Below are 13,958 nucleotides of genomic sequence, written 5' to 3'. Positions count from 1 at the left end.
ATTACACTGGCGAATTAGGATCCTCTCCTAATAATGATACCGTTAAATGCACGTATTTGTAAAATAGTGTCACCACCCTTATGAAGGTTATTTTACTAACGACGATTCTTGAAATTGTGCTTCGTTCGAAATGTTTCATGTAGAAAATAATTTTTTACATCGAAACTACCAATGTTTAAAGATGGTGTCATTCAAGTAAGTTCTGTAGGTTACGAACACTAACTTTTGTTCCTCATTTAAAATTTAAGAAACCATCATTCGCCGGCCGGCGTGACCGAGCTGTTCTAGGCGCTACAGCCTGGAACCGCGCGACCGCTACGGTCGCTGGTTCGAATACTGCCTCGGGCATGGATGTGTTTGATGTCCTTAGATTAGTTAGGTTTACGTAGTTACAAGTTCTAGGGGACTGATGAATAAGTTCTAGGGGACTGATGACCTGAGAAAAGTCCCATAGTGCTCAGAGCCATTTCAACCATGTTGAACCAAAACCATCAGTCAATAAGTAATTTTCACTAAAAATGTGAATTTATCTTTTCAGTAAGAGAGACACCTTCGACTTGGTGATCATGGAGCGGATGCCATCCCAGGCTTTCTTCGGCCTGGTCCACAACGCGGGTTCGCCTCCGCTGGTGGGCATGATCACGCTGCCGGCGTTCGCGCCCGTCTACCACGCCATGGGTAACCTCATGAACCCGGCCTACTCGCCCGACGTCTGGGTCGGGTACTCCGACCACATGAGCTTCTGGCAGCGTGCGTATAACGCTTACTTCCAGCTGAGGTTCTGTTACATGTGGTACTTCCAGATACAGCCGACCGAGGAGGCGATCATGAGGCAGTACTTCGGACCGGGACCCCCGCCAGTGCACGAGACGGAGCGAAACGTGAGCTTCCTCATCGTCAACAGTCACTTTTCCGTCGACTACCCACGTCCCCTTTTACCTAACATCGTAGAGATCACTGGGATCCATGTGCAGACGCAGACTAAGCCATTGCCGAAGGTAATCAGTGTTTTATGTTCTTTCTTCTTATGTGGATTATTTATAACGACACAAACACATTGCTGATTTTTGTTGTATGGGAATTAGGCTGTAACCCCATTCACAGCTTTTAAATGCAAGGACCCAATCTCGCCTTAAGCAAAAGTGTAACAAACGACCAGAAGTTTAGAACACTGAATTACGTCAGCTGTTTGAGAAATACCGTCTCCTCGACAAACTAAAAAGACGTGTCGAAAGAAATTAAAGGAATCATTTATGTTACTGGGACCATGTACATAGAACTGAACAGAAAAGTGGGGAATAAAGCCCTAATAACATTCTGTAAAACAATGGCAGTACCATCTGTGCTTTATGGCAATGAGACTTGGACAGTAACAACTGAAAGTAAATGACGAACCCAAAACGCAGAAATCAGATTTTTAAGAAGAGTAGGTAGCTATAGACTATCTGATACAAGGAATACAACAATCAGACTATAATTAGGACTTAAAATCATAAATGATCGGATATAGGAATATACACTCCTGGAAATTGAAATAAGAACACCGTGAATTCATTGTCCCAGGAAGGGGAAACTTTATTGACACATTCCTGGGGTCAGATAAATCACATGATCACACTGACAGAACCACAGGCACATAGACACAGGCAACAGAGCATGCACAATGTCGGCACTAGTACAGTGTATATCCACCTTTCGCAGCAATGCAGGCTGCTATTCTCCCATGGAGACGATCGTATAGATGCTGGATGTAGTCCTGTGGAACGGCTTGCCATGCCATTTCCACCTGGCGCCTCAGTTCGTGCTGGACGTGCAGACCGCGTGAGACGACGCTTCATCCAGTCCCAAACATGCTCAATGGGGGACAGATCCGGAGATCTTGCTGGCCAGGGTAGTTGACTTACACCTTCTAGAGCACGTTGGGTGGCACGGGATACATGCGGACGTGCATTGTCCTGTTGGAACAGCAAGTTCCCTTGCCGGTCTAGGAATGGTAGAACGATGGGTTCGATGACGGTTTGGATGTACCGTGCACTATTCAGTGTCCCCTCGACGATCACCAGTGGTGTACGGCCAGTGTAGGAGATCGCTCCCCACACCATGATGCCGGGTGTTGGCCCTGTGTGCCTCGGTCGTATGCAGTCCTGATTGTGGCGCTCACCTGCACGGCGCCAAACACGCATACGACCATCATTGGCACCAAGGCAGAAGGGACTCTCATCGCTGAAGACGACACGTCTCCATTCGTCCCTCCATTCACGCCTGTCGCGACACCACTGGAGGTGGGCTGCACGATGTTGGGGCGTGAGCGGAAGACGGCCTAACGGTGTGCGGGACCGTAGCCCAGCTTCATGGAGACGGTTGCGAATGGTCCTCGCCGATACCCCAGGAGCAACAGTGTCCCTAATTTGCTGGGAAGTGGCGGTGCGGTCCCCTACGGCACTGCGTAGGATCCTACGGTCTTGGCGTGCATCCGTGCGTCGCTGCGGTCCGGTCCCAGGTCGACGGGCACGTGCACCTTCCGCCGACCACTGGCGACAACATCGATGTACTGTGGAGACCTCACGCCCCACGTGTTGAGCAATTCGGCGGTACGTCCACCCGGCCTCCCGAATGCCCACTATACGCCCTCGCTCAAAGTCCGTCAACTGCACATGCGGTTCACGTCCACGCTGTTGCGGCATGCTACCAGTGTTAAAGACTGCGATGGAGCTCCGTATGCCACGGCAAACTGGCTGACACTGACGGCGGCGGTGCACAAATGCTGCGCAGCTAGCGCCATTCGACGGCCAACAGCGCGGTTCCTGGTGTGTCCGCTGTGCCGTGCGTGTGATCATTGCTTGTACATCCCTCTCGCAGTGTCCGGAGCAAGTATGGTGGGTCTGACACACCGGTGTCAATGTGTTCTTTTTTCCATTTCCAGGAGTGTAGAAATAAATCGACAGTCATCTCACAAGAATGAATGTGAACAGAATGCGTCAAGAGCAATGAATTATCGACCAATATGGAAAAGATCAAAAGGTAGATCAAACAAAGAGGTGGAAAGATTAAACACTAACTAAGCACTCACAATAGAGGAACTGAACGAGAAGTCTTTTAAAGAAAGAAGATGAAATAGGAGACGTATATTAATATCAGCTAGATCATGAGTCTATTGCAATGAAATGTTCTTGGAAAAATGTAAATGCTCAAAGAAAATCATTTAAAACTGAATCAATCAAGAAGCAATCCGTCTCACTACAAGATATGTTGTCATTGTTTCACATGATCATTCAGGGAGTGCGGCACTATCGAATTTTGTCTACATCTCTCGAAACATTTGTGCATCTCCAGTGAGAAAAAATCCCATTTACACTTGTAGCATCTCTTGATTTCATAGTTTATCAGTCCACGTTGTCCCCCTATAACCATAGGCTATTCGGTACTTAATCAGAAATAAAATGCCGATATACAGAAAGAGACCTTTCATTCCTGCAGCAGTACTTGAAATAGCATGATTTTCACCATACATAGACGTTGCTCGTGCTTCTCACGTTGTACATTGTTAATATTTACCTTGAATGTATCAACGAGCATGTTTCTTTTAACTATAAAGTTTTCAGTCATTTCCTCATGTAAATATTTTAATGCCTAAACTGGTTTCGGTTCATTAGTTATCAACTGTAGTCCATAAATACATCATGGCGGATGGCTGCATCACAGCATGACTCAGTTAACATTTCCCTGCGGCTGCTGGAGTTTATAATAGACCGTGACGCCGTACGTTTTGAATATTTGAACTGGTTTTTTAATTTTTGTGAAATTTTCACTTGCCGTTAGGCTGGCTGTGAAAACTCGTCAACAGGTAAGAAAACTTAATAAAATTCGGGTTTCGATGCAATTTATAAACTGCCGGCAAAAAGTGCAACACACTCAAGGACTGTTTTTAGTCGCACGAAGGTGTAATATGCGCATACAATGGTGTTGTAGTGCGTTATTTAATTCGTCACATCCATCAGCGATCAGATGACGCTCATGAGGTCTAACTGTTTTGAGTCTGTGTGCAGCGAATGTGCTGAGTTTACAGGTGAACAGTGTTTGCAGCATTCATTCTCGGGTAGCCGGCTGAAAACTACGTTCTCCTGTTGAACAACTTCAGACTTTTGAACGGGGTCGCAGTGTGAGCTTTCACGAAGATGGATTGCTCCACATATTGCGCATAATCCACAACTACATCAATACACTGCAATCCACCTGCATGGTCGAGGGTACTTCTAGTACCACTAACTAATCCCACTTTCCCAGTTCAACTTGCGAATGGCGCGGCCTAAGAACAATTATCGGTAAGCCACTGATTAGGTCTAATTTCTCGATTTTTTCATCGTCGTGATTTCGAGAGTTATATGTAGGATTAAGTAAAACGTCGTGCAACTATTTCCGGAAATTGCTCTCCAAAAATTTCAATAATTAACCTCTCCGTAAAGTATGCAACTCCTCTCTTGTAACACCTGTCATTACAGTTTGTTGACCATCTCTGTTCCGCTCTCATGCCAGCTAAATGATCCCATGACGAAATGCGCAGCTCTCCATTGGATCTTCATCTCCTCTGTCAGCCACTTCCTTCGTGAATGAGTTCCATGTCTTTAAGATTCTTCCTACGAATCTCAGCCTGGCATCTGCTTTTCCCAATGTTTACTTTATGTGGTCATTCCACGCAATGTCGCTCTGGATAGTTACTCCTAAATATTTCACGGTAGATACTGTATCCAGAAATTTCTCGTCAATAGTGTAGTTCACAGTAGTGAATTTTTTTTCCTATATATCCACAATACATTGCATTTATTTAGGTTCACCGTCGGTGGTGCGTTGCTGCCTTCAGCAGTAGTCTGTGGAACATTCCCTCACGCATAGATCACTTTCTGGAGTCTGCGTAAAGCAGACGCACTTCAAGTTCGACCCATTGTGCGAGCAGCAATGGTCGACTGCACAGTATCGAGGGAAGAAAACCGGGAACATGTTGCACCTGCAGTGTCACAAATGACCATTGGGAATTGTCTGCTTGCATCAGGACTGACAACACTTATGGATCTGGCCAATCTGACACCACGACACCGACAATCTGGGCTACTCTGCTGTCGTGAAAGAGTTGACTTAAGAGTTGAATGACGCTTTTCTGTATTCAGTGACGAGAGTAGGTTCTGACTGTATGCGAGTGATGGACGTACGAGGGCTATTCAGAAAGTAGGGAACGTTTCCGTCTGACGCCGCTAGGCGCGCGCCGATCGCGTATATTTTGGTATGTGGGTGCTCGGCAGCGCAGTCGGCATTCATCCGTGACAGCGGGAACGTGTCTGCGCGTCTGGATTTTTCGACATTCGAATCTGAAATGTGCGCTGCAATCGAAAATCCCGCCAGATGTGAGGTGCGGCCTGTGATACGGTTTTTGTGGGCAAAAGACCTAAAACCTGTAGAAATTTATCATGAACTGAGCGAAGTGTACGGAATCAACGTAATGAGTGAATGTTCCGTCTGTAAATGGTGCATTCGGCTTAAAAATGGCCGAGCCAACGTTCATGATGAAGAGGAGAGTGGGCGCCCGAGCATTGTGACTGACTATTTTGTCGCTCAAGTTGATGAATTGATTCGTGAAAACCGCCGCTTCACAATAATGGAGCTCTCGCTTTCTTTTCCACAAGTTTCACGGACTTTGTTGTTTGAAATTGTCACTCAAAAGCTAGGCTACCACAAATTTTGTGCACGATGCTTACAGAGCACCGTAAAGAACAGCGAATGGGGGCAACATTGACATTTCTGGAGGCCTACCACACACATGGTGATTCATTACTGGATCGAATCGTAACCGGTGACGAGACTTGGGTGAAACACGTCAACTGCGAGACAAAATTACAGTCCATGGAGTGGGGCACACAGGGTACCCCCTAAAACTAAGAAAATGTTTGCAAACCTTGTCAGCAAGGAAGTAGATAGCGACAGTGTTTTGAGATAGGCAAGGTGTGCTTCTTATTGATTTTCTCGAACGTGGAGCAACCATAAATTCTGACCGGTACTGTCAAACGTTGCACAGCCTTAGAAGATCAGTACAAAACAACCGCCAAGGAAAGCTGACATACAAAATTTTATTTTTGCACGACAATTCCCGATCTCAGACGGCAAACTGCACTAAAGAATTCCTTAATTCATTCAAATTGGAAACTTTCTCTCATCCGCCCTACAGCCCAGATCTTGCACCAAGAAACTTCTACTTGTTTCCCAAGATGTAGAACTGGCTTGCAACGCAGCGCTTTGATGATGACGTGGAACTTCGGGCGGGCGTGATTCACTGGCTGAAGTCTCAGGCGGCAGATTTTTACGACGAAGGTACTTAAAACCCTGTCCACCGCTATGATAAGTGCCTCAATGTGTTTGGTGACTAAGTGGAAAAGTAGTATGTCAGTCGCTCTTTCAGATGTATATATTAGGTGTACAACTTTGCTTCCGCAGTTTGGAAATAGACGGCAGCAGTGTAAAGTAGTGGTTTAAGTCGTTCGTCGTAAGAGTCATTTAGTAAGCTTAGGCATTTGAGAACATAACGCCATCCAAATATCAGTCGATTTTTGATTGCATCATAAAGTTATTCTCGACTGAATACGTCAACTTATGAGCCCAATTCTCGTCATCTGCGGGAGGTTTTAATTTTCTGCTTTGATATGAAGATATCCCCCCCATGAACCATGGACCTTGCCGTTGGTGGGGAGGCTTGGGTGCCTCAGCGTTACAGATGGCCGTACCGCAGGTGCAACCACAACGGACGGGTATCTGTTGAGAGGCCAGACAAACATGTGGTTCCTGAAGAGGGGCAGCAGCCTTTTCAGTAGTTGCAGGGGCAACAGTCTGGATGATTGAATGATGTGGCCTTGTAACACTAACCAAAACGGCCTTGCTGTGCTGGTACTGCGAACGGCTGAAAGCAAGGGGAAACTACAGCCGTAATTTTTCCCGAGGACATGCTGCTTTACTGTATGATTAAATGATGATGGCGTCCTCTTGGGTAAAATATTCCGGAGGAAAATAGTCCCCCATTCGGATCTCCGGGCGGGGACTACTCAGGAGGACGTCGTTATCAGGAGAAAGAAAACTGGCGTTCTACGGATCGGAGCGGCGAATGTCAGATCCCTTAATCTGGCAGGTAGGTTAGAAAATTTAAAAAGGGAAATGGATAGGTTAAAGTTAGATATAGTGGGAATTAGTGAAGTTCGGTGGCAGGAGGAACAAGACTTTTGGTCAGGTGATTACAGGGTTATAAATACAAAATCAAATAGGGGTAATGCAGGAGTAGGTTTAATAATGAATAAAAAAATAGGAATGCGGGTTAGCTACTACAAACAGCATAGTGAACACATTATTGTGGCCAAGATAGACACAAAGCCCATGCCTACTACAGTAGTACAAGTTTATATGCCAACTAACTCTGCAATGATGAAGAAATAGATGAAATGTATGACGAGATAAAAGAAATTATTCAGGTAGTGAGGGGAGACGAAAATTTAATAGTCATGGGTGACTGGAGTTCGTCAGTAGGAAAAGGCAGAGAAGGAAACATAGTAGGTGAATATGGATTGGGGGGAAGGAATGAAAGAGGAAGCCGCCTTGTAGAATTTTGCACAGAGCATAACTTAATCATAGCTAACACTTGGTTCAAGAATCATAGAAGAAGGTTATATACCTGGAAGGATCCTGGAGATACTAAAAGGTATCAGATAGATTATATAATGGTAAGACAGAGATTTAGGAACCAGATTTTAAATTGTAAGACATTTCCAGGGGCACATGTGGACTCTGACCACAATCTATTGGTTATGAACTGTAGATTAAAACTGAAGAAATTGCAAAAAGGTGGGAATTTAAGCAGATGGGACCTGGATAAACCGAAAGAACCAGAGTTTGTAGAAAGTTTCTGGGAGAGCATAAGGGAACAATTGACAGGAATGAGGGAAAGAAATACAGTAGAAGAAGAATGGGTAGCTCTGAGGGATGAAGTAGTGAAGGCAGCAGACGATCAAGTAGGTAAAAAGACGAGGGCTAATAGAAATCCTTGGGTAACAGAAGAAATATTGAATTTAATTGATGAAAGGAGAAAATATAAAAATGCAGTAAATGAAGCAGGCAAAAAGGAATACAAACGTCTCAAAAATGATATCGACAGGAAGTGCAAAATGACTAAGCAGGGATGGCTAGAGGACAAATGTAAGGATGTAGAGGCTTGTCTCACTAGGGGTAAGATAGATACTGCCTACAGGAAAATTAAAGAGACCTTTGGAGAGAAGAGAACCACTTGTATGAATATCAAGAGCTCAGATGGCAACCCAGTTCTAAGCAAAGAAGGGAAGGCAGAAAGGTGGAAGGAGTATATAGAGAGTTTATACAAGGGCGATGTACTTGAGGACAATATTATGGAAATGGAAGAGGATGTAGATGAAGACGAAATGGGAGATAAGATACTGCGTGAAGAGTTTGACAGAGCACTGAAAGACCTGAGTCGAATCAAAGCCCCGGAGTAGACAACATTCCATTAGAACTACTGATGGCCTCGGGAGAGCCAGTCATGACAAAACTCTACCATCTGGTGAGCACGATGTATGAGACAGGCGAAATACCCTCAGACTTCAAGAAGAATATAATAATTCCAATCCCAAAGAAAGCAGATGTTGACAGATGTGAAAATTACCGAACTATCAGTTTAATAAGTCACAGCTGCAAAATACTAACGCGAATTCTTTACAGACGAATGGAAAAACTGGTAGAAGCGGACCTCGGGGAAGATCAGTTTGGATTCCGTACAAATGTTGGAACACGTGAGGCAATACTAACCTTACGACTTATCTTAGAAGAAAGATTAAGAAAAGGCAAACCTACGTTTCTAGCATTTCTAGACTTAGAGAAAGCTTTTGACAATGTTAACTGGAATACTCTCTTTCAAATTCTGAAGGTGGCAGGGGTAAAATACAGGGAGCGAAAGGCTATTTACAATTTGTACAGAAACCAGATGGCAGTTATAAGAGTCGAGGGACGTGAAAGGGAAGCAGCGGTTGGGAAGGGAGTGAGACAGGGTTGTAGCCTCTCTCCAATGTTATTCAATCTGTATATTGAGCAAGCAGTAAAGGAAACAAAAGAAAAATTCGGAGTAGGTATTAAAATTCATGGAGAAGAAGTAAAAACTTTGAGGTTCCCCGATGACATTGTAATTCTGTCAGAGACAGCAAAGGACTTGGAAGAGCAGTTGAACGGAATGGACAGTGTCTTGAAAGGAGGATATAAGATGAACATCAACAAAAGCAAAACGAGGATAATGGAATGTAGTCAAATTAAATCGGGTGATGCTGAGGGAATTAGATTAGGAAATGAGACACTTAGAGTAGTAAAGGAGTTTTGCTATTTAGGGAGTAAAATAACTGATGAAGGTCGAAGTAGAGAGGATATAATATGTAGACTGGCAATGGCAAGGAAAGCGTTTCTGAAGAAGAGAAATTTGTTAACATCGAGTATAGATTGTCAGGAAGTCGTTTCTGAAAGTATTTGTATGGAGCGTAGCCATGTATGGAAGTGAAACATGGACGATAACTAGTTTGGACATGAAGAGAATAGAAGCTTTCGAAATGTGGTGCTACAGAAGAATGCTGAAGATAAGGTGGGTAGATCACGTAACTAATGAGGAGGTATTGAATAGGATTGGGGAGAAGGGAAGTTTGTGGCACAACTTGACTAGAAGAAGGGATCGGTTGGTAGGACATGTTTTGAGGCATCAAGGGATCACAAATTTAGCATTGGAGGGCACCGTGGAGGATAATAATCGCAGGGGGTGACCAAGAGATGAATACACTAAGCAGATTCAGAAGGATGTAGGTTGCAGTAAGTACTGGGAGATGAAGAAGCTTGCACAGGATAGAGTACCATGGAGAGCTGCATCAAACCAGTGTCAGGACTGAAGACCACAACAACAACAACATTAAGAAATCTGCGGCTGAAGCTCATAAAAAGCTGGCTAAAACCTATGATGAGACGCCTGTTATAGCTACGCAGAAAATGGTTTCCATGCTCCAAGGGTGGTGTTTTCTACGTTGAAGACCGGCGTGGTTGTGATAGGGAGAAAGCTTTCGATGCTACTGCAATCGACGGGAACAATCTCAGGAAATCGTTATAGAAAGCAACTGATGTATTTGAGCCGAGCACTGAAAGACAAACGGCCACACTACAGCGATAGACATGAAAAAATGATTTTGCTACATGACAGTGCACGACCCCATGTCGAAGATCCCGTCAAAACATACATGGAAACGATGAAATGGGAATTTCTACCCCACCCGCTGTATTCTCCAGATACTCCTCTGACTGCTACCTTTCTCGATCTATGACACATGACCTAGCTGACTAGCACTTGCGGTCATATGAACAAGTGCAAAATCGGATCGATTCATGGCTCCCCTCAAAAGATGTCCAGTTTGTACACTGTTGCATTCATATGCTACCCTAAAGCTAAGAGAAAGCAATGGCCAACGATGGCCAATACTTTGAATCGTAAATTTTTTGTAAGTTTTTCACAATAAAGTCTCGAACTTGGAGAAAAAACGGCGGAAGCAAAGTTGTAGACATAGTAATAAAGTGTATTTCTTGCACTTAGTTTTTTTAATGCCAAAACGTTGTCTATTTCTGAATAGCCTTCGTACATATGTACGATGTACACCTGGAGAGTGGCCTATTCCACAGTGCATTTGCCGATGACCCACAGGTCCCACCCCAGGTTTCATGTTGTGAGGAGCCATCAGTTACAGCTCGCACTCACACTTGATATCTCTGCAGGTTACAGTAAACAGTGCCTATTACATTGCACAGGTTTCTATCCACATGCTAATTCTACGACAGGAAGGTGATGCTCTTCTGCAACATGACACTGCACGTCCACATACGGCTACTGCGAAGGAACATGCTCTTTGCGGTATTCAACTGTCCTCGGAAGCAGGATCATCAGATCTCTCGCCAACGAAACACGTATCGCATATGATGGGGACTTAGTCGTTCTCCAGGGCCTACAAGAACCATTGCCCATCAGAACAAAAGGCGCATGTTGCTTACGATAACCGATCGTACCCTTACGATCGTTTGCATACAAGAATATTCGCCTCCTTTGCACTCTGTGTATTCGTGCGACTGTTTGGTTACCCTTTACGCGAAATATGTGTTTTATTTGGACTTAATTTATTATCATACATTCCTACAGTGATGGAACACCTATCACGTCACTTGTCACTAAAATGTACTTGTCCTTGAAAATGTCGCATTTCTTTTCTGGGAGTGTATGTTTCAATACTTCAAACCAAAGAACTGACACTGGTTGTGTATTCTCGTGGCTGTTCCAGGATATCCAGGAGTTTATTGACGGGACAGAGCACGGTCTGATATACATGAGTCTGGGTTCCAATGTCAGGAGCAGCGGTTTGCCGTGGCAGAAAGTCCAGGCCTTCCTGGACGCCTTTCGCGAACTCCCACAGCGCATCCTCTGGAAGTGGGAGAACAAGACCCTACCCGGACAGCCACCAAACGTGATGGCCAGCGAGTGGTTGCCTCAGCAGGACATACTAGGTGAGCTCCGATTTCAGCTCCTAACAACCGCTTGCTTACTAAATGAAAATTTCAAGTCTCAAATTAAGTCAGCAAACCTCATGTTGACACTTCAAGATGTTGCTGTATTACACTGATATGACAAATCATGGGATAGCGATATGCCCATACGCCTACGGTGGTATATCGCGTACACAAGGCGAAATAGGGCAGTGCATTGGAGGAGCTGTCATTTGCTCTCAGACGGTTCGTGTAAAAAGGTTTCCGACGTTATTATGGCCGCACGATGTCAACAGACTTGGAACGCGGAATGGTAGTTGGAACTAGATGGGTGTGACATTTCAGTCCCAGTGTACTGAGAATACCAAATTTCAGGCGCCCTTCACGTAACGACCAACAGCAGCGGCATTTGCGTAGACACAACAGACAAGCAACACTGTGTGAAATAACCACAGAAACGGCTGTGGGACGTACGACGAACGTATTCATTAGAACTGTGCGACGAAATTTGACGTTAATGGACCATGGCAGCAGACGACCGATGCGAGTGCCTCTGCTAACAGGATGACATCGCCTACAGCACCTCTCCTGGGCTCGTGATCATGTCGGCTGGACACTAAACGATTGGAATACCGTGGCCTAGTGAGTCACAATGTCAGCTGGTAAGAGCTGATTCTAGGTTTCGAGTGCTGCGAAGACCCCACGAAGCCATTGACCCAAGTTATCAACAGGAGGCACTGTGCAAGCTGGTGGTGGTTCCATAATGTTGAGGGCTGTGATACATGTGACAGAAACAGTGTCCTCTGTCTAACTGAACAGTTCATTGACTATAAATGGTCATGTTCGGATAGTTGGAGACCATACGAAGCCATGGACATCATGCTTTCAAACAAGGATGGAATTTTCTTGGATGACAATGTACCATGTCTCCAGGCCACAATTTTTTGCGATTGGTTTGAAGAACATTCTGGACAGTTCGTGGTTTCCCGACATGAATTCCATTGAACATTTATGGGACGTAACCAAGAAGTCACAAAATCTGCACCTGCAACACTTTCGAAGTTATAGACGGCTATAGTAGCAGCATGGCTCAATATTTCTGCAAAGGACTTCCAAGGATTGTCACGTCGAGTTGCTGCACTACGCCGAGGAAAAGAAGGCCCAACATGATATTAAGACGTATCCCATGACTTTTGTCACCTCAGTGTCGCTAATGTCTTAATTTTCTGTAACTACGGCCCGAACACGTAACTGCGGCGCAAGCAGTCAGTCGCGAATTATTAGTTGTGTAGACCCCAACAGCTGTTATCTACGTTTCCTTTGCGCTCCACTTGACAGTTCGATTGTGCTACATTTGGTGAAACCGATAAATTACTCTGTTGGTATACATGGAAAGCGTAAGCTGATGCTGAACTTCCTTGAGAAGCGAACATGATTTTAATTATGTTATAAACTTTTGCGTGTGATCACAAATATATAAGACAATTTAAATAATACTGTATACTATTCATATTTCTAATTATTTAGCTATGATCTGTCACAGATATTTTCAATAGATTTCTAGTACAATGTATTTTACAAAGAAAAGTAAACTTGAGACGTAACTACGGTCAAAATATCTATCCACAGGGTGTTCATGTTACATTACACTGAAGCGCCAAAAAAGCTAGTATAGGGATACGTATTCAAATACAGAGATATGTAAACAGGCAGAATACGGCGCTGCTGTCGACGATGATTAAAGAAGACAACACAGCAGTTGTTAGATGACTTACTGCTGTCACATTGGCACGTTATCAAGATTTAAATGAGTTTGAACGTGGTGTTATGTCGGCGCACGAGCGGTGGGAGGAGGAGGAGGACATTAGTGTTCAACGTCCCGTCGACAACGAGGTCATTAGAGACGGAGCGCAAGCTCGGGTGAGGGAAGGATGGGGAAGGAAATCGGCCGTACCCTTTCAGAGGAACCATTCCGGCATTTGCATGAAGCGATTTAGGGAAATCACGGAAAACCTAAATCAGGATGACCGGAGACGGGATTGAACCGTTGTCCTCCCGAATGCGGAGCGGGGGGACACAGCATATCCGATGTAGCGATGAAGTGGAGATTTTCCGGTACGACCGTTTTACGACTGCTCCGCGAATATCAGGAATCCAGTAAAACATCAAATCCCCGACATCGTTGCGCCGGAAAAAGATCCTGCAAGGACGGGAGCAACGACGACTGAAGAGAATCGTTCAACGTGCAGCCCTTCCGAAACTGCTGCAGGTTTCAATACCAGGCCGTCAACAAGTGCCAGCGTGCGAACCATTCAACGAAACATCATCGATATGGTCTTTCGGAGCCTAAGGTCCACTCGTGTACC

At 44.7% G+C, this 13,958-nt stretch overlaps 1 protein-coding gene across 1 annotated transcript in view; it reads left to right on the top strand.

Moving 5' to 3' along the window:
• Positions 1–540: 540 nt before the first annotated feature.
• LOC126455490 (UDP-glucosyltransferase 2-like) overlaps positions 541–13,958 on the top strand; it is a 51,377-nt gene continuing 37,959 nt past the window's right edge. Inside the window, exons 1-2 of the mRNA XM_050091241.1 lie at positions 541–998; positions 11,391–11,613. Of these exons, the coding sequence (XP_049947198.1) occupies positions 567–998; positions 11,391–11,613 (655 nt within the window). The 5' untranslated portion in view covers positions 541–566. The remainder of the gene's footprint in view (positions 999–11,390; positions 11,614–13,958) is intronic.

Source organism: Schistocerca serialis, chromosome 2 (genome assembly GCF_023864345.2).
Source record: "Schistocerca serialis cubense isolate TAMUIC-IGC-003099 chromosome 2, iqSchSeri2.2, whole genome shotgun sequence".
NCBI lineage: Eukaryota > Metazoa > Arthropoda > Insecta > Orthoptera > Acrididae > Schistocerca > Schistocerca serialis.
This window is presented reverse-complemented; position numbering and strand designations above follow the sequence as displayed.